The sequence below is a fragment of the Schistocerca cancellata genome, chromosome 6, assembly GCF_023864275.1.
Source record: "Schistocerca cancellata isolate TAMUIC-IGC-003103 chromosome 6, iqSchCanc2.1, whole genome shotgun sequence".
In the NCBI taxonomy this organism is placed as follows: Eukaryota; Metazoa; Arthropoda; class Insecta; order Orthoptera; family Acrididae; genus Schistocerca; species Schistocerca cancellata.
In genome coordinates, this window is record NC_064631.1 from 562381341 (window position 1) to 562403406 (window position 22066).

Below are 22066 nucleotides of genomic sequence, written 5' to 3' on the forward strand. Positions count from 1 at the left end.
AAGTAGTAGATAAGTTTTCCAATTTGAGCAACAAAGAAGTAAAGAGGCTATTAAGTGTTGACTGGCAATAATAAGAAAAATGTTCGTGGAAAAGAGAAATATTTTAATGGCAAATAACTTACAGATTTAAGTGTTAGGAAATATTGGTTCGGAGCATGGTGCTGAACGGAAGTGGAACTTAGACATTGACACTGCAAACAAGAAGAGAAATGAAGCTTTCAAACTGTGGTGCTGCAGAAGAAAGCTGAAGAGTAAATGGGTAAGTTGGATAAATAATGAAGAGGTCCCAAATTGTTCAGAGGAGAGAAGAAATTTGACAGACTTGACTACTTTTAGTAAAATGAAAACCTTGTGCCACACCACTGTAGTACATCATTTGAGGGGTGTAAAATAAAACAGCACAGGCTAAAGATGAAGTGGAGTGCTGTGTGGTTACGTGTGTTTGGCAGCAGCTGAAGTGATGCAGTTGTTTCAAGTCAGCCCAGATGACTTCTTTAGCCATCTGCATTCACTTGATACAGGTGCAACATTTCCATAGCTGCCAGAAAAAAATATTGGTCAATACTCCAGTTTATTAAAAGGCTGTGCTATTATGTTTTGGTTTATCTAGAGGCACGATACAGTTCTGTGATTTGAGGATTTCACAGCATACCGGGCAGTGAACATGTATCTGCAATTTGAAGCAAGTTTTTTTGTATATACATGCTTAGATTGAAATTGTTCCTTCAGTGTTTGTCCCACAATATAGCTGCTTACTTGCCTGTTTCGCAATGCAACTTGTGTAGCATAATTTGGTTATTATTTGTGGTGTCTTGTTGTGTCATTAACGTTGATTTCATTAGCTGCCCAGATGAAAAGATACTGTTGCACTTTCTCCGCACAGCCTTCTACCTTTTGGCTCTGTGTCTTTAGTGCGCACAAACTTGTGCTTGATGAGAGTGAAGACCCACTGTCTTGAAGTTTACATGGTGGGTGAATAGTCAACATTGCCTCAGTATACCAATAAGTTGCTTACCATTGACTTTCAGTGAAAACACATATTTTGCGATTGTTTGTTGGTCTTCTAAAATTATGTGTCCTTACCACCATACACAGGTTTTCCCCGTGTTCTCAGTGATAAGTTTCACTCCTTACCACTTCTGAATTTTATTATTGGTTACATAATCATGATGTGTCAGACAAGGTATATTCTGAAGCATTTTGATTTCTGTTACAGCAAGTCGTTGCCGTGCTGCTTTTGTTGAGGTCCAACATTCTGCTCCGTAAAGGTCAGTTGGGCGGATTGAAGATCAGTATACTTTCAAATTGAGTCAGTATGAGATAATCTTAGGACAAAGTGCAACAATCATTGCCCACAATTTAACTCACATATTGCTAATGTGATTTGTGGTTTCAGGAATGAGTGAGCTGCTGGCTGTGATTTTTTGAGCTATGTTAGTTGAAGATCAAGCAGAGAGCAATTTTCAGCAGATATGTTTGCTGTTGATCTTGATGTTGTCAGTATTATTTGCATTCGTCAACAGGTGTTCACTGTTCATTATACTGAGGTGTGCTCCATACTGTTCAAGGCAGTTCTTCCATACTTGGACTTACCATTGAAGTTTGTTACTGACTTCAGCAGTCAGAACAATATTGTTAGCACACAGCAGTGTCAAAGATGCTAATTTCTGAATATCTCTGGTGACTGTTCAGTATTATAATGAAGAGACCATCTCAGAGGAAAAACTACATGAGAGCATATGGAATTAGGTAAAAAGCCTTTTTTAGGTGGAGACTTCTAACATTGATTCTCAATAAGCAAGTGATCTGAATGGATAGCATTGATGATTCCACAGATCTTCACAAAACCACACTGATGGGTGGTAACAGTGAGAACCATGTGTACTCTACTGTCTATGATGAACTCTAAGAAAATCATTGTAAAGTGGGTGTACAAGAATATAGTTTGAGCATTCAGCTGTTTTCTCCTTTTGTTTACAAATTGGGCCTTTAATGCTGTATGTCCATTTGGCTGCTGTCTTCTTCTCTTCAGTGATGTTATTGAGGAAATGTGACAGCCATTCAGCTGCCTTCCAGTGTATTGTTCTCCACAGTTCTTCTGGCAGCCCAGTTGCCTGCAAAAATTTCACTGCCCTTGGGCTTTTATAATTTCAGGTTTGATGTTCGGCATGATATTGGGGCTTTCATAGATCTCCCTTTTATGGGCTTATTTGGCTGGTGCAACTGCCTTCTTTCCATCATGCCTGGCATTACAGTTGATGTTACGGTTTCTGGTTGTAAACAATTTCAACAACAGTGCAATTTTACGAAAACTTTGATAGCTGCATCTGGATGCATCCAAGATCTGACTCGACGAGCACAAGTGCGATGCTCATTATGAACCAAATCTTTGATAATGCAAGATGAGTGAGTGCAATGCTCATCATTTTCTCTGAATTCTTAATATAATTGATCACTGAGTTTTGCCACTGCACTCAACAAAAGCACACTGAGAACAACAAATTAAGTGTACAAGAGGTTATATTAATTAGTAGTGGGTTGTCTAGCCATTAAAAAATAGAACAGTGAGGATCATTGAGATCTAAGACAACAGTTATTTTTTCTAATGATTAATATAAATCACAGTGAAGTGAACAGAAAGGTTCTCTAAAAGTCGAACTACAAAATGAATATAACACTCTGGGGAGATACCTGTTTGGAGAAAAAAATGACAAATTCTGCTCGTCTGGGCAGCTCATGAAATCAAAATTAATGATGCAACAAGATGCCTGAAATTATAACCAAATTCAGCAACACAAGTTGTGTGGCAAAGTAGCAAGTAAAGAGCTGTTCAGAATGTGGATCACACTTCTGCAATTTGTGACACTTACATTTTTCCAAATTGACTATTGTGTGCCAATCAGCATGATTGGCCGGAGATTACTCCCTGTCATTGACAGCCTGTGTGTGTGTGTGTGTGTGTGTGTGTGTGTGTGTGTGTGTGTGTCATTTGTCTGATAATAAACATGTGCAAATGTTTCACATCACCCACTCTGTAGTGGTATGAAACACCACAGTACCTGTGCTTTGTATTGAAAACATTATAGTATGGGGTATCATGTGAAATTTGTGACTAGAGGATTTCTTGGTCCAGAGAAAGTAGCATGTTGTATGGAGTGGAATCTACAGCTGCAGAAGTAACTTCTGAAGTTCTCCCCCCTGCGGGCCCGGGGCTTAGATTAGGCCCGACGTAGTCCTGCCTGCTGTAAGAGGTGACTAAAAGGAGTCTCACACCTTTTGACCTTTATGTGATGTGAGGGTTTGACCATTTTTCAAAATTTTCCCGAAGATGGAGCCAATTGGGGAAGTGTGCCTTACATGGTGCATCGTGTACATCGTTGATTGAGATCCTTAGCCCACTTTTTTGTCGTGGCATTGCAGTCCCACTCATCTTCCATCTCTTGGGCGAGGAGACACCTTCCTGGGTGTGTTTCCCTCCACCCACTATGCAGTGTCGTTTTCTGTGCTGACCATGACCAAGGAATTCTTTGCACCTCATATCCAGCACAGTAGCCAGTCCGTCGTGGTGGGGCCATCATATACCTTGTTGATTGTAGCCCCATGACTGTGCAGGTATCGCTCTGCTGATGCCTGTGCCGTTAACTCCCCACATATGCCAAGGAATAGATACCAGCGGGACTCCCTGCAATGGCCATACTGCCAGGTGGCCTTTGCTGCAGCTGGGTTTCGCCCGTGGGGAGTGCCACTGGTCAGAATGGGTGCCATCAGGGCAGATGACGCATACCATGTCATCACTTGCTGGTGAGCAAACGCCAGCAGTCTCTAAGTGTTCCAAGTCTCAGTGCAATGCAAGGAAGTATGATCCTAAATTGTTCCCCTCCCTGGCCACATCATGGGAGGAATGCCAGGCTAAGTAAGGCAGTGAACCTTATTCACCCCAGTACCTCATATGTTTGAGAGCTGATGGGGTCTCCTTTGTCTCGAAGTCTCAGTTTTTTGTAGAGCATTTAGAGGACAAGTTTGGGGAGGTGGAGGGCTTGTCCAAAATGTGGTCAGGGTCAGTCTTGATAAAAACGGCATCCTCTGTCCAGTCATGGGTATTACTCGCTTGTGACAATTGGGGTATGTTTCCGTTACCATCATCTCTCATAAGAGCTTAAATATGGTCCAGGGTATTATATTCCACAGGGACCTTCTTTTGCAGTCTGCCAACAAGCTGCGCGCCAACTTATTGTGACGAGGAGTTCATTTCGTCCGACGCGTCCATTGGGGTCCAAGGGATAATAAGGTTGCCACCAGTGCCCTCATCTTGGTCTTAGAGGGTGACACATTACCCGAGAAGGTCAAGGTGATGGTCTACCACTGTGATGTCAAGCCATATATCCCTCCCCCAATGCGGTGCTTTGAGTGCTGGAAGTTCGGCCACATGTCTTCCTGCTGTACCTCCAGATTGTGGACGTCCATCCCATCCCAATATTCCATGTGCCCCACCTCCCATCCATGTCAGCTGTGGAGAGCATCATTCCCCTTGCTCACCAGACTGCAGGATTTTATAGCAAGAAAGGAAAATTATGGACTGCAAGACCTGACTGACCTAGACTGAGGCTAAGAGGAAATTTGGGCACCTACATCCAGTGGCTATGACCTATGCTGCTGCTATGAGAACAGGTGTAACCCCTTCAGTTCTGTCTGAGGATGAGGTGAAGATTCTGGGATCCACTGAGGACCTAGATCTCGCCCGACTCTCAGACACAATGGATATAGCCTATTCAGGAAATTAGTTGGTGGCAGCAGGTGACTCTGAGGCCTCATTGAGTGTTTCATGCCTTTCCAGTGTCACAATCACTTCATCCTTTAGTGTAATTGCGGAGGTTTTTTCCACGACCTGGCTGAGCTATGGCAACTGTTAAACTTTACACCTGGTTTTTGCATTGCTCTCCAGGAAACCTGGTTCCCGGCAATGCCAACCCCTGTCCTTCGTGGCTACAGGGGATATTACAAGAACCATAGCGAATATAATAAAGTGTCAGGTGGAGTTTGCCTTTATATCCTGAACTCAGTATGTAGTGAACCTGTGGCCCTTCAGACTCCTCTTGAAGCTGTGGATGTCAGGATACAGATGATACAGGAAATAACTGTCTGCAATGTATATCTCCCTCCAGATGGTGCAGTACCCCTGAACATATTGGCTGCACTGATTGATCAACTCCCTAAACCTTTTTCTACTTTCGGGAGATTTTAACACCCGTAACCCCTTGTGGGGTAGCACCATGCTTACTGACCGTGGCAGAGATGTCGAAAATTTACTGTCTCAACTCGACCTCTTCCTTTTAAATACTGGGGCCGCCACACATTTCAGTGTGACTCATGGTAGTTACTTGGCCTTTGATTTATCAGTTTGCAGCCTAGGACTTCTCCCATCTATCCACTGGAGAGCACATGACGACCTGTGTGGTAGTGACCACTTCCCCATCTTCCTGTCACTCCCCTGGTGTCATGCCCTCGTTCGCCTACCCAGATGGGTTTTAAACAAGGCAGGTTGGAAAGCCTTCACCCCTGCTGTCACTGTTGAATCTCCCTCACACGGTGCCATCGATGTTGTGATTGAGCAGGTCACTACAATGATCGCTTATGACGTGGAAAACTGGATTCCTCATTCTCTAGGGTGCCACCAGCGAAAGATAGTTCCTTGGTGGTTGCCGGAAGTCGCTGAGGCACTGAAGGAGTGTCGGAGAGCTCTACGGCGGCATACCGTATTTACTCGAATCTAAGCCGCACTTTTTTTCCGGTTTTTGTAATCCAAAAAATCGCCTGCGGCTTAGAATCGAGTGCAAAGTAAGCGGAAGTTCTGAAAAATGTTGATAGGTGCCGCCACAACTAACTTCTGCCGTCGAATGTATGTAGCGCTACACAGGCATCCTTTGTAGGCACAAAGATAAATACTGGCGCCAAAACCTCTGCGTCAGTAAATAAAATTAAAAAAAAAAATTGGAAGACGAGCATTTTTCTCCACCTGAGTTTCGACCACTGCATTTTCATACATTATCCAACGAAGTAAATACAAATTCCGTATTGTTCATCTTCGAATTTCAATGTACTACGAAAATCCGACTGGTAATACTGGGATTTTTGTCAATATGGCCAACTCTACGTTCTGAAATTTTTCCTACCTGTGAGAAGAGATGGTTGCTAATAGGAACCTGATGAAATTTGAATCACATGCAGTATTCTCTTCACCACAAGAATAATACGAATATAAACATTTTGCCATGTATTCTTTCGTGTTTGCTTCTATCTCATTTAAATCCTGTCTGTCAAATAAACTACGAAACTAGAGTGAGACAACAGCAAACGCGGAAGAATATACGTATCGTGTCATGTTTATATTCGTATTACTCTTATGCCTAATAGTGATACAGTCAGAAATGAAGCACGGCAACTGACTAGATTTTTAAATCTAAGATGACTAATTTCTGTGCAGAATTTGATGTACTAAAGAAGCGGCCGCAAAGATTTTCAAACGGAGAAAAATTTTCGCCAAACTCTCGTTCAGAACATGTTATATCATACGCAGTCTATTATTTGGTTCTTGTTGATCATTGTCAAAGAAAACAGCAGTGTAAGTAACAACAAATAGCAGTCTCTTGCCATTGTTTTGCTAATGTGACGATTCCTCTCTTGTTTTTAATTGTAGGCGGCGGTAGCGCGCACAAAAGCAAGCCATGTCGCGAGCAGCGACAGGCCGTAAACACGCACTATCAGAATGCGACAAACAATGCATGACACAGTATAGTAATGCATTTTCAGCTTAGAGTGACTGACGTAAACACCTATAACATTGAAAACGGCACTTATCAGATCAAAGCAAAATAAGCAATCGATTCAAACCAGACGAAGCACGTGAAAAAGGAATGGTATCCGTATAAATACGGACGAAGCGCCTGACGCATAGCCTGACCTGGTAAAGCTTAACTGCTAAGCTTTCGACTCGAACCAAACTACTGTAGCTGTATCACAGTCTAACATTATGTTAGACTGTGGCTGTATCGTCATTCATTCAACCTAAATTGTGTCTCATATTACAATGGACCAACTTTATTTCGATTTGGAGGTGTGGCCTAAAACTTTTCTCTCCCCTTGAATTTCGAGTCTAAAATTTCAGGTGCGGCTTCGATTTGGGAATTTTTTTCCCCCTTATTTCGAGTCTCATATTTCATGTGCAGCTTAGATTCGAGTGCGGCTTACATTTGAGTAAATACGGTAAACGGCACCCTTCCCGAGGGCACCTAATAGCCTTTAAGCGCTCCATGCCGTCATTCACCTGCTTATAAAATGACGGAAACAGGAGTGTTGGGAGAGGTACATGTTGACCATTGTGTGCCATGCGTCACCTTCCCAAGTCTGGATGAAGATCAGGCATCTTTTTGGGTACCAGACATAGACAGGTGACCCTGGTGTTAACATCAATAGCATGATCTCTACCTATGCAGACATGATTGGCAAGCACTTTGATGAGCACTATGCTCTAGCCTCTGCATCAGATTTTCGTATCCTCAAACTCCAGATGGAAAGGAAAGTCCTTTCATTCACTACACGCCACAGTGAACCCTATAACACCCCATTTACAGTGTGGAAGCTCCTCAGTGCCCTTGCACGTTGCCCCGACACAGCTCCTGGGATGGATCAGATCCACATACAGATGATTAAACATCTCTCATCTGCCTACAATCGATATCTCCTCGTCATCTTCATCCGATCTGGTGCGATGGCATCTTTCCACCACAATGGCAGGAGAGCACTATCATTCCGGTGCTAAAACCTGGTAAATATCTGCTTGATGTGTGTAGCTATTGGCTCATCAGCCTCACCAACATTCTCTGTAAGGTGCTGGAAGTATGGTGTGTCGGCAGTTGGAATGGGTCCTGGAGTCACGTGTTCTACTGGCTCCATGTGAGGGCGGCTTCTGCCAGGGTCGCTCTGCCACTGATAATCTTGTGCCCCTCGATTCTGCCATCCGAACAGCCTTTTCCAGATGCCAACACCAAGTTGCCATCTTTCTTGACTTTCCTAAAGCATACGACACGACCTGGCGCCATCATATCCATGCCACATTGTATGAGTGGGGTCTCTGGGGCGTGCTCCCGATTTTTATCCAGCACTTCTTGTCGCTCCGTACTTTCATTGTCCAAGTTGATGTCTCCCACAGTTCTCCCCGTATTCAGGAAAATGCCATTCCGCAAAGTTCTGTACTGAGTGTATCTCTATTTTTAGTGGCCATTAACGGCCTAGCAGCAGCTGTAGGACTGTTGGTCTCCCCTTATCTGTATGCAGATGACATGTGCATTTCGTATTGCTCCTCCAGTACTGGTGTTGGTGAACGGTGCCTACAGGGAACCATTCACAAGGCGCAGTCATGGGCTCTAGCCCAGGCTTTCAATTTCCAGCCACGAAGTTGTGTTTCATGCATTTCTGTCAGTGACGCACCGTTCATCCAGAACCAGACATTATCTTAATGACGATCCACTCACTGTAGTGGAGACATATCGATTCTTAGGACTGGTTTTTGATGCCTGATTGACTTGGTTACCTGCCTTCATCAGCTTAAGTGGAAGTGCTGGCAGCATCTCAATGCCCTCCACTGCCTGAGCACCACTAACTGAGGTACAGATCGCTCTACGCTGCTGCAGTTCTACAGAGCCCTTGTTCAATCTCGCCTTGACTATTGGAGTCTGGTTTACGGTTTGGCAGAACCCTCAGCGGTGCGTTTACTCAACCAGTGCACCACTGTGGCGTTCGCCAACCGACGGGAGTTTTTGGAAAGAGTCCGGTGACCAGTGTCCTGGTGGAGGCCGGATTCCTTCCACTGAGGGTCCAACGTGTACAACTGCTTGCCAGTTATGTTGCACATGTTTGTAGTTCTCCTGAGCATCCGAATTACTGTCTTCTTTTCTCACCCGTGGCAGTTCATCTCTGCATCAGTGGCCCAGGTCAGGGCTCATGATTGCGGTTCGCGTGCAATCCCTTCTGTCCAAACTGGAGTCCATCCCTTTACCACCTCTACTTGAGGTCCATTCCCGTACACCTCCATGGTGTACACTTTGGCAGAAGCTTCGTCTGGACCTTTTGCATGGCGCCTAAGGACTCCGTTAACTCCGCTGTCACTTCCTCTCGATTCTTGACATGTTCCCGTGTTCTGAAGTTGTTTACACCAACGGCTCAATGGCTGATGGTCGCATATGCTTTGCGTGTGTTCATGGAGGACATATTGAACAGCACTCCATGCCAGATGGCTGCAGTGTTTTCGCTGCAGAGCTGGCAGCCATATCTCGTGCTCTTGAGCACAACCGCTCGTGCCCTGCCGAGTCATTTCTCCAGTGTATTGACTCCTTGAGCAGCCTACAAGCTATCAACCAGTGCTACCCTCTCCATCCTTTGGTAGCATCCATTCAGGAGTCCGGCTAAGCCCTGGAACGGTCCCGTTGTTCAGTGGTGTTTATGTGGACCCCAAGACATGTCAGAATCCCATGCAACAAACTTGCTGACACGCTGGCCAAACAGGCTACATTGCAACCACTCCTGGAGATGGGCATCTCTGAAACTGACCTGCATTCTGTCTTAAACCGCAAGGTTTTTCGGCTTTGGGAGACGGAGTGGCATAACAGTATGCACAACAAACTGCATGTCATTAAGGAGACTGCGAATGTGTGGAAGTCTTCCCTGCAATCTTCTCACAGGGATTCAGTTGTCTTTTGTTGGCTGCGCATTGACCGTGCGTGGCTCACACACGGTTAGCTCCTCTGTTGCAGGGACCCAGCTCAGTGTCGCTGTGGTTCCCAAATGACAGTCATCCACCTCTTGCTGGGCTGCCCACTTTTAGCTGCTTTGCAGTGGACTTTTTAACTTTCTCAGGACCCTACCATCAGTGTTGGGCGACAGTGCCTTAACAGCAGGTTTAGTTTTCCGTTTTATTCGTGAGGGTGGGTTTTATCATTTGATCTGAGTTTTAGTGCATGTCATTTGTCCCTCTGTGTCCTCCACCCTAAAAGTCACCCTAGGACTTTTAGGGTGGAGATTTTAATGTGGTGCAGAGTGGCTGGCTTCTCCTTTTTTATTCTCATGGTCAGCCAGCCATGGTAATCTGCTTTTTTGTTATTAGTCTCTTCTCCTTGTTTCTTGCGTCTTTCTGTGGTTTTCGTGTCCTGTTTTGTCTGTCGTAATGTTTGTTGTCCTTCTGGCGTTCTTCTGGTTCTTCCTTTCTCCTGCTGCCGTGGCGTACTTCTTCTTTGTTTTCTTCTTTTTCTTGGCTAATTGTTTTACTGCGAACAAGGGACCAACAACCTCACAGCTTGGTTCCTTTCTCCCCCTTTTATACCAACCAACCATCTTAACTTCTGGTGTGCTCCAGAGAAATGTGTTGGCACCCTTGCTTTTCTTGTTGAATATTAATAATCTCACAGACAGTATTAATAGTAACATCAGAAATTTCCCAGATGATGCAGTTAATTATAATTAGGTATTGCCTGAAAAAAAGCTGCTCACACATTGCCACAAGTTAAGTTTTCAGAATGCAGCAATGATTGGCAACATGCTGTAAATTTTCAGAAATGTAAAATTGTCTCTTCACAAAACGAGAAACAGTAGTGTCCTGCAATAACAGTGTCAATGAGTCACAGTCAATTAACTCATACAAATACCTTTGTGTGACATGTGTAAGGATATGAAATGGAATATTCATATAGTCTCATTTTATAGGTAGAGCAGGTGTCAGTTAGATTCATTGGTAGATAGTAGGGGGAAAAAAAAATCTGTCTACAAAGGAGATAGCTTACAAAACACTTATGTGAATCATTCTGGAGTACTGCAAGGCATGACTGACACCAAATAGGACTAACAAAGAGTATAGAAAGTATGGCAGCTTGAATAGTCACAAATGTGTTTGATCAGTAGGAGAGCACCACAGAGATATCGGGAAAACTGAACTGAACTGGCAGGAACTTGAAGATTGACACAGATTAACCGTTGAAAACATACTTATAAAGTATCAAGAACCAAATTTGAGGAATCTGGAAATGTATGCAACCACCTATGTATAACTTGTGTAGGAACCTTGAGACAGGATTAAACTACTTACAATGCATACAGAGACATTTAAGCAATCATTCTTCCTGTCCTAATAATTGGCGCAATGGGAACCACCTTATGCTATACACTTCAGTGGTTTGCAGACTATAGATGTAGGTCGTCAAGGCTTGATTGGTGTCAGAAGGGTATACACAATAATCTTGAATAGTTCATTTTGAAACATATATAGTTCTGTAGCAAGATCTGAGAGATGGTGAGAGCTCTTTTGGATGTTGCAATTCGACATGATTGGTATGTGAAACAGTTTGATGTAAATACTGCATTTGTCACCAGTATTTTGGAGGAAATGTACATCCATCGGCCATTGGCCTATGATAATGGTGCAGGACATGTATGTAACTTGCTGAAAAAATATGGTTTGAAGCAAGCTTCAAACTGATGTTACAAATGTTCCGTTGAATTTCTCAGTGAATTTAATTAGTTGGAGAGCTGTGCTGATCTGTTTCCGTTTGTTTTACAGTGTAAACATAGTACTGCTTTTTCATATTGATGACCTCTTATGGGCTGTGCTGATTCACATAGTAAATTTATTTGACAGTTGGCTAATTGTTTTCAGGTTACTGTAGATGCTGCTGCTGTTGATTTTGATTATTACTGCATGAGATTATAATGAAGAAGTTTGACAAATTTATTCAGATACATCATTTTGCATAGATGAAGTGAATTTTATAGAAATATAACATGAAGGACGCAAAATTGTTAGCTTGAAACAGGGTGGATAGTTGGCGAATCACCTCATTCCATTTATTGCTGAACTGTGTTGAGAGTTTTCTTACATGTCATTAATGTTGCTTAGAGAATCCAGTATTCAGTGATACTGATGCAGAATGTATTGCTGAAATGAATACTTAGATGTGTTATATTAACAATTGTAGATGAAGATAAGTCTGATGGTAGAGTAGATACAAATATCGAAATTTCAAGTGACACTAATCGTACTGAAGACAAGTACATGAGATAGTCAACACGTGGTGTTATTCTCAAGTCTAGGTGGTCAGCTTAGGTGGAAAATTAAGCCAGATTAATGTGTTGCTCTCTCTTCAATGGAAGTTGAGTATGTGACTACAGGCTTTACTTCCAGATCACTTGGCTTTTGAAAGAAGTTACAATTGTTTAAACGTTAGTTCCTAACTGAAATTACGTGAAATGCCCAAGTTTATTAACGGATCAAGATTTTGTGAGAAATCTAAACACACAGACATACAGTATCATTATATTCATAGAAACTAAAGCAGTTTTTGATTGCCTGTTTCTTTATTTAATGCAGTCAGTTTACTTAAATACAGAAATCTGTGATCAAAGACAGTTTTAGTTTCTATGAGTTATTAAACATTGGTTTCCTGAAATCTTACAGTTGATTATGTCATCCCTCATCATCATTGTATTCATTGACTAGTTGAGGATAACGAGATTAGAATGTGTTAAACACCAACCAGGATACAGACATCTTATGTTCTTACAAAAGGGTTAAAATTTTTGAAGTTGCATTTGATGATGAAACTTGTTGACATTGTGTCAGCTTCATGAAAGAAAACATTACAGGAGAGTGTGAAAGTATTTGTTTGTTCATTAATAGTCTTTGAACATGTGGCAATGTTACTGTATCTTAATAACCTTTGAACATTTGAACTAGTGATACCGAAAGTCTTTGGTGCAGTTATAGCTATGTTGTTGGTGTCAAATGATCATTGTGCCAAATCACAATGTGGATTACTGTCATGCTTTTAATGAGTAAAATTCCAGTTTAACTTCACATTCTATAAAACAGCAGCTAGAATGATCAAGTCACGCAAACATCTGCGAGTAGCAACCTGCAGAACTGTGAAGTGGAATAATCACATAATCTCAGTTTTAGGTAAACCAAATGAAAATCCTTTTTGTACCTTAATATGCTTTGCAAGTCCATGTCCACATGCCTTTGCTTGGGTACAGGTCTTCTTTTATCCTAGCAAAGATGCTTTGTGATGAATTATATAATTGCATGTACTTATTTTGCATCACTAAATGCAGCATAATGGAAAGTCAGTATTTTTATCCACCTAGAGCAGCTGATCTTTCTTTTCTTTTCCACTCATCTTTTTCTTGCAAGAAGGGAGAAAATACACTCCTGGAAATTGAAATAAGAACACTGTGAATTCATTGTCCCAGGAAGGGGAAACTTTATTGACACATTCCTGGGCTCAGATACATCACATGATCACACTGACAGAACCACAGGCACATAGACACAGGCAACAGAGCATGCACAATGTCGGCACTAGTACAGTGTATATCCACCTTTCGCAGCAATGCAGGCTGCTATTCTCCCATGGAGACGATCGTAGAGATGCTGGATGTAGTCCTGTGGAACGGCTTGCCATGCCATTTCCACCTGGCGCCTCAGTTGGACCAGCGTTCGTGCTGGACGTGCAGACCGCGTGAGACGACGCTTCATCCAGTCCCAAACATGCTCAATGGGGGACAGATCCGGAGATCTTGCTGGCCAGGGTAGTTGACTTACACCTTCTAGAGCACGTTGGGTGGCACGGGATACAAGCGGATGTGCATTGTCCTGTTGGAACAGCAAGTTCCCTTGCCGGTCTAGGAATGGTAGAACGATGGGTTCGATGACGGTTTGGATGTACCGTGCACTATTCAGTGTCCTCTCGACGATCACCAGTGGTGTACGGCCAGTGTAGGAGATCGCTCCCCACACCATGATGCCGGGTATTTGCCTTGTGTGCCTCGGTCGTATGCAGTCCTGATTGTGGCGCTCACCTGCACGGCGCCAAACACGCATACGACCATAATTGGCACCAAGGCAGAAGCGACTCTCATCGCTGAAGACGACACGTCTCCATTCGTCTCTCCATTCACGCCTGTCGCGACACCACTGGAGGCGGGCTGCACGATGTTGGGGCGTGAGCGGAAGACGGCCTAACGGTGTGCGTGACCATAGCCGAGCTTCATGGAGACGGTTGCGAATGGTCCTCGCCGATACCCCAGGAGCAACAGTGTCCCTAATTTGCTGGGAAGTGGCGGTGCGGTCCCCTACGGCACTGCGTAGGATCCTACGGTCTTGGCGTGCATCCGTGCGTCGCTGCGGTCCGGTCCCAGGTCGACGGGCACGTGCACCTTCCGCCGACCACTGGCGACAACATCGATGTACTGTGGAGACCTCACGCCCCACGTGTTGAGCAATTCGGCGGTATGTCCACCCGGCCTCCCGCATGCCCACTATACGCCCTCGCTCAAAGTCGGTCAACTGCACATACGGTTCACGTCCACGCTGTCGCGGCATGCTACCAGTGTTAAAGACTGCGATGGAGCTCCGTATGCCACGGCAAACTGGCTGACACTGACGGCGGCGGTGCACAAATGCTGCGCAGCTAGCGCCATTCGACGGCCAACACCGCGGTTCCTGGTGTGTCCGCTGTGCCGTGCGTGTGATCATTGCTTGTACAGCCCTCTCGCAGTGTCCGGAGCAAGTATGGTGGGTCTGACACACCGGTGTCAATGTGTTCTTTTTTCCGTTTCCAGGAGTGTACTTTTGTGATTTTCTGTACGTGAAGTGTACTATGGAACTGGAAACATTCCATAATGTCCAGGAAGCTGTAAATCATGTTATCCATTTATTGGAAATCAACTTCTTATGAAAAGTGTTAAATTATTTATGCGTTATTCTTTTCCATTTTTGTGTTACAGTTACTAAATTTTGTGGAAACAACTTTACTGTTCTCTGACAGTGGAGTAGATATGAACATAATTAAATGGAATCGTGTAGTTTTACTACATGGCCCTCCTGGTACAGGAAAAACTTCATTGTGTAAAGCTCTTGCACAGAAGTTGGCCATTCGACAGGGGCATCGATATACGCACGGAGAATTTATTGAAATCAACAGCCACAGCTTATTTTCTAAGTGGTTTTCAGAGGTATTGATTTTATGTATATTCATGGACATTTGTTGGTTTTTATTAGCTTACTAAGAAAAAGAAGAAACTGTTCAATATTGTACATTTACTGATCATTTACAGAGTGGTAAACTGGTGACCAAGATGTTCTCCAAGATTCAAGAATATATTGAAAATCCTAATGCCCTTGTTTGTGTGTTGATTGATGAGGTGGAAAGCTTAACACATGCTAGGAAATCTGCTCTTGCAGGTACTGAGCCTTCTGACTCTATTCGAGTAGTCAATGCCGTTCTGACACAGATTGATCAGATACAAAGGTAAATTGACTCAATGATATCAGGAGTATGTTTATGGGTCTTCCTTAACATTCCTTTTCATGTACTCTCTCTTTTTAATCACAACAGGTATCGCAATGTATTAGTTTTAGCAACATCCAATGTGACTGGGGCAATAGACACAGCATTTGTGGACCGTGCTGACATAAAACAGTACATTGGGCCGCCTTCACCATTTGCAATATATAAAATATTTTTTTCTTGTATTGAAGAACTTCAAAGGGTAATTTATTTGAAGTATATCTGTCTGCTTTTTACATAAATTCATGTTCTTTTTTTTACTGTCTTCTTGTTTTAGACTGGCATCATTGCATCCAATGACAGCCTTATGAACCTGAAGTTGCTTCAGTTGTCCTCATCAGAATCTACAGAAGGCACAAAAAATAATCTCACTAAAAACAGTTTGTTCCTGCTTAACATAGCCAGGTTTGAAAATTAAAGCGTAACTGAATTTTGTTAATAGTACATCCTATGAAAAACGCCTCTGTAAAATTCTATTACAAACAAATTATTTCATATTAGAAACTGACATGTCTCTTTGTAATTCAACTATCGTAAGTGCACTCCAGTAAATTGTGGATAATTGACATTTTGGCTTATTCGTTTCTCCAGGAAAAGTGAAGGTCTAAGTGGAAGATCACTCAGAAAAATTCCATTTTTAGCACATTCGTACTATATTCAGAAACAAACAACGTCATTGGAAGAATTCCTTGAAGCAATGGAAAAAACTGTATTGAAACAGTTACAGGACCAAAAATTTTCCTTTGGAGGAGTACCACATAAAAATAGTGGTTGCAACTATGTTGGATAATGAAACCACACTGTTTCCCTTTTTTAGGTGAGCACTAACAATACCTTTTTTACTTTTCTTTGTTGCGTTATTGCAATAAAGCACATTTGTCAAATGTGCTAACAACTGCTGCTAATATTTTGATTGTGAGGTAGACTGTAAATATATTAAAAGCAGGAGAAAATGAATTGAAAAAAATTGTTTCTAGAATTTGTACAAATAGTGTTTTGCTTGTTCATAATTTATCTACAGATAACTAATAAATTATCTTGGTTTCCTTGCAGGTACTTATGCACCATTTCTTGGTAGATAACATGTGAAATATAAGCTTGCAGTAAAATGAGATTTTTACTGTCTGCAGCATATGCATATGAGCTACAAATGGTGAAGTGTGTGTTAAATTGTGACAAAGTGTAATATTTTTACATGTAAGATCAAAATATTGTACATCTAGTGAAGTCTGTTGTATAAGTAAATTAAAGAGACAAATGTTTATTCTAAAAAAAAGGGAAGAAATTTTACTGGAAACCATTAGATAAGACTTAGAATTTTGATGTCTTCCATTTGAAATTGGTAAATTGCTTGAATGAAAGCTACTGAAAAATACTGAGTTGTGAAATGTGAATATGTAATGTCTTTGACATTGCTAGAGAACTGTGCTAACTGTTTAATTGAGGCTACTATAATTTTTAACTTCGCTTCTTCACGCAGTGGGCTCTAAATATTTCTCAGATGTTACATGCAAATGTCATTTAACTATGGGGATGAGCTTCTTCTTCACAAAATTTTTGTCAAACTTCACACTAATGTACATCTCCCTCCCTTCTCTGGTCTCTGACTGTGTATCTATCTATCTAGCTAGCTGCCCATCTCCAACTGTGCTTATTTAAGTTATATGCACTTCGTCCAACTTGTCTACCTGTGCAGGAGACACGGTAAACTCTCCCCTGGTTTTATACAATAAAACTTGCTAGAATGGAATTGCGTGGGACTAAAATAATTTTCCAAATTGGGTAAGTTGCCAGAATACACGAAACTCAGTAGGCTATATAAAATTTGGCACAGATCATGGACAAAAGCATAAATTTTTAATTGTGCGCACATTTACTTAACTTCACTCCTGCACATTAGATGTTCATTCACTGTGTATTGTAGAATAAAACACTAGACTCGTACATTGGTTGATATATAATATGGGATTTCTGTGTTTTTATTCATTGTTGTACATACATACATACATATTGTTTCCATGTTTATTTGTGTTATATTTCACATTTTTCGCTACATACTGTAGTCTACGGTTTATAAGATGAACTTTAATTTCTAATTTTTTTAAAAGTAATTTCACCATTTTTATTACTGTATAACAAAGCCAGACTAACAAAATTCCCCTGTTTATAAAACTGAACTAACCTTTAAAATCACCAAAAATCATAATCAGAAATTTCTTCTTCTTCTTCTTCTTCTTCCTCTTCCTCTTCCTCCTCCTCCTCTTCCTCTTTGTCAAAAATCATCATTATCCTCTTCGTACATAAGATGGTCTTCACTACTATCAAGAGCATTACTTTGCCGCACTTCTTGAAAGATTTAATAATAATGTTTTCTCTCACTCTAGATCGAGACATCAAGAGGTTGCAATTTTGAAGTCAGTCCTCCCACAATAACAGCAAGCTCTGTTTTCAATAAAGCATTTTTTCTTCTCTTCCACACACTGTTAATCCATAATTTCATACCAGCGCCGTCCATCCGACTCTTCTCGTGTACGCGAACACCGTGGTATTTCAGATGGTTTTGGCATTGTGTTGTACTTGAAGATGATCATTGGACTAAGTTTAGTACTGCCAGCACAACATGAAAGGACAATAGTGTAGTTCTTTTTTTTCTGTGCACTTGTGTTTATAGTTACAGTATTTGCGCCTTTCATGTTAACAGTTCTGTTACTCGCCACATCAATTGTCAGAGGAGTTTTACATCTACATCTTCATCTACATGTATACTCTGCAAATCACATTCAAGTGCCTGGCAGAGGGTTCATCGAACCACCTTCACAATTCTATATTATTCCAATCTATAGTGCATGGAAAGAACAAACACGTGTATCTTTCCGTACGAGCTCTGGATTCTCTTATTTTATTGTGGTGATCGTTTCTCCCTATGTAGGTTGGTCTCGACAAAATATTTTTGCATTTGGAGGAGAGAATTGGTGATTGGAATTTTGTGAGAAGATTCCATCGCAATGAAAAACGCCTTTCTTTTAATGATGTCCAGCCCAAATCCTGTATCATTTCAGTGACACTTTCTCCTATATTTCGCGATAATACAAAACGTGCTGCCCTTCTTTGAAATTTTTTTGATGTACTCAGTCAGTCCTGTCTGGTTAGGACCCACACCACAGAGCAGTATTCTAAAAGACGACGACCAAGCGTAGTGTTGGCAGACTCCTTAGTAGATCTGTTACATTTTCTAAGTGTCGCTGGCTGCGGTGGCCGAGCAGTTCTAGGCGCTTCAGTCCAGAACCGCGCGACTGCTGCGATCACAGGTTCGAATCATGCCTCGGGCATGGGTGTTTATGATGTCCTTAGGTTAGTTAGGTTTAAGTAGTTCTAAGTTCTAGGGGACTGATGACTTTCAGATGATAAGTCCCGTAGTGCTCAAAGCCATTTGAACCATTTTTCTAAGTGCCCAGCCAATAAAATGCAGTCTTTGGTTAGCCTTCCCCCACAACATTTTCTTTGTGTTCCTTCAAATTTAAGTTGTTCATAATTGTAATTCTTAGGTATTTTGTTAAATTTACGGCCTTTATATTTGACTGATTTATCGTATAACTGAAGTTTAATGGATTCCTTGTAGCACTGATGTGGATAATGTCACACTTTTCATTATTTAGGGTCAATTGCCAATTTTCACACCCTACAGATATCTCTTCTAAATCATTTTGCAGTTGTTCTGATCTTCTGATGACTTTATTAGCCGATAAATGACAACGTCATCTGCAAACAACCTTAGGCAGCTGCTCAGATTGTCTCCCAAATCGTTTATGTAGATAAGGAACAGCAAAGGGCATATAACACTACCTTGAGGAACACTAGAAATAACTTCTATTTTACTCGATGACTTTCCATCAATTACTTTGAACTGTGACCTCTCTGACAGGAAGTCATTAATCCAGTCACATAACTGAGACAATATTCCATAAGCACACAGTTTCACTATAAGCCCCTTGTGTGGTACAGTGTCAAAAGCCTTCTGGAGATCCAGAAATACAGAATCGATCTGAAATCCCTTGTCAATAGCACTCAACACTTCATTTGAATAAATCACAAGAATGATGTTTTCTAAACCTATGTTGACTGTGTGTCAATAGACCATTTTCTTCTAGGTAATTCTTAATGTTTGAACACAGTATATGTTGCAGAATCCTGCTGCATATCGACGTTAATGATATGAGCCTGTAATTTAGTAGATTACTCCTACTCTCTTTCTTGAATATTGGTGTGACCTGTGCAACTTTCCATTGTTTGGGTACGGATCTTTCATTGAGCGAATGGTTGTGTATGATTGTTAAGTATGGAGCTAATGCATCAGCACACTCTGAAAGGAACCTAATTGGTATACAGTCTGAACCAGAAGACTTGCTTTTATTAAGTGATTTAAGTTGCTTCACTACTCCAAGGATATTTACTTCTATGTTACTCTTGTTGGCAGCCATTCTTGGTTCAGATTCTGGAATATTTACTTAGTCTTCTTTTGTTAAGGCATTTCAGAAGGCTGTGTTTAGTAACTCTGCTTTGGCAGCACTGTCTTCGATAGTATCTCCATTACTATCGTACAGAGAAGACATTGATTGTTTCTTGTTGATAACATACTTCACATATGACCAGAATCTTTGGGTTTCCTGCCAGGTTTCGAGACGAAGCTTTGTTGTAGAAACTATTATAAGCGTCTTGCATTGAAGTGCGTGCTAAATTTCGAGCTTCTGTAGGTCACCAATCTTGGGGATTTTGCATCTGTTTAAATTTGGCATGTTTGTTTCATTGTTTCTGCAACAGTGTTCTGACCCGTTTTGTGTATCAAGGAGGAACAGTTCTGCTGTTAATTTATTTGGTATAAATCCCTCAATTGCTGCTGATACTACTTCTCTGAATTCAAACGCCGGCCGGTGTGGCCAAGCGGTTAAAGGCGCTACAGTCTGGAACCGCGTGACCGCTACGGTCGCAGGTTCGAATCCTGCCTCGGGCATGGATATGTGTGATGTCCTTAGGTTAGTTAGGTTTAAGTAGTTCTAAGTTCTAGGGGACTGATGACCTTAGAAGTTAAGTACCATAGTGCTCAGAGCCATTTGAACCATTTTTTTGAATTCAAGCCACATCTGGCGTACACTTATATCATTACTTCGGAAGGAGTGGAGATTGTATCTCAGCAAAGTGTCAAGTGGATTTTTGTCTCCTTTTTTGAATAGGTATATTTTTCCTTTATTTTGGAGGATTTGGGGGTTAAATTATTTAAGCTTGCTATGAGAACCCTGTGTTCACTAATCCCTGTACCTGTTTTGATACTCGTTATTAACTCAGGATTATTTGTTGCTAAGAGGTCAAGTGTGTTTTCACAACTGTTTACTATTCACGTGGGCTCATGAATTAACTTGTTTGAAATTAATTTCGTCCATATTTGCTATTCGGCTTAGTTCTTTGCTGGTTTGCCTTTGATATTGAATAATAAAGTGGTGGAGAGAGAATATTTTTCTCTTCATACTCGTGGCATTTTCTGAGATTTTGGTTTTATTTCGCATGACACTTATAAACCTGTAGCACCATCCAACTCCACCCTTGAAGTCTGTTAAGCTCCACTGTAATGCTAGCTTACGAGCATTATCTGAATCATTTTTGTATTAATTCCAGTGCCATTTTGACAGCGTCCTTGAATCTATTTCAGTACGTCATCATGTAGTTTCGGCCATTTTGCAATCAGTTGTCTGTCTGTCCATTTAGTCTTCCTCAGTTTTTTCAGTTCTTCTTTACTAGCCCACCAATCGCAAATGGTTTTTTCTGTAAGTGGAGGACCAAAATGCTACTCAGTATCTCTGTTTCCATGTTCTTCTGCACGTGTTCCAATTTATAGCCTGCATCGTATGAATACCTTTTTTTTTCCATTATGAAACTACTAACAAAAATACTGTACTGTTACCAATAACACAAATCACTTTCAATTCAAGTTCATTGGCGCTATAGACTGCAGTGATGCATCGTAGGCTAAACAGCGTTCTGGGTTTGTGGTGGCAGGGTGGGAAGGAGATAATGTTAGCAAACTTGTGAATCCCTGCAAGTCATGTTCATCACATCGGTGCACTGCTGCTGCCAGTGATACGTGGTATGTCATTTATTCATCGGGCGCTAATAACCTCGCTGTTGTGTGCCCTAAAACACTAATAATCATCATCATCATTTATTCATCTCATTATGTACAATTTTCAAATCATTTGATTTGATGTATAGGAGACTTGACAAGGTTTACAAAAGAAACTTTTTTCACTTTTTTAAGAGAAATGCAAATGTTTACATTATATTTTACATTTCTAAATTACAGCTACACATGTACATCAAATAATACATGTAATACAATCCCTGTGTTCAGACTGTGAAGCTGTCCTCAATGAATTCATCGACAGAATAGTAACACTTTTCCACCAAAAGAGCAAAGAGCAATCTTTTCAGTGAACCAAGCTCCATTTTAAATATATTACTGTCTTTTATTTTATTGAAAATTTTTTAACCCCATATACTCTGACATTTAGGCATAAAGTTTTAAATGACGTGTTGGAAGTTTGAAGTTCTCTCTGTGGTGAGTGCTGTAGTTGTGGTCAAAACGGATAATGCTAGTGTATGTTAATTTTTATATAGGAACACCACCA

At 41.4% G+C, this 22066-nt stretch overlaps 1 protein-coding gene across 1 annotated transcript in view; it reads left to right on the forward strand.

Moving 5' to 3' along the window:
• Nucleotides 1–16846, forward strand: part of LOC126191556 (pachytene checkpoint protein 2 homolog) — a 35222-nt gene extending 18376 nt beyond the window's left edge. Inside the window, exons 4-9 of the mRNA XM_049932469.1 lie at nt 14827–15054; nt 15157–15350; nt 15438–15591; nt 15667–15794; nt 15981–16206; nt 16443–16846. Coding sequence (XP_049788426.1) covers nt 14827–15054; nt 15157–15350; nt 15438–15591; nt 15667–15794; nt 15981–16179 — 903 coding nt within the window. The 3' untranslated portion in view covers nt 16180–16206; nt 16443–16846. The remainder of the gene's footprint in view (nt 1–14826; nt 15055–15156; nt 15351–15437; nt 15592–15666; nt 15795–15980; nt 16207–16442) is intronic.
• Nucleotides 16847–22066: the final 5220 nt, after the last annotated feature.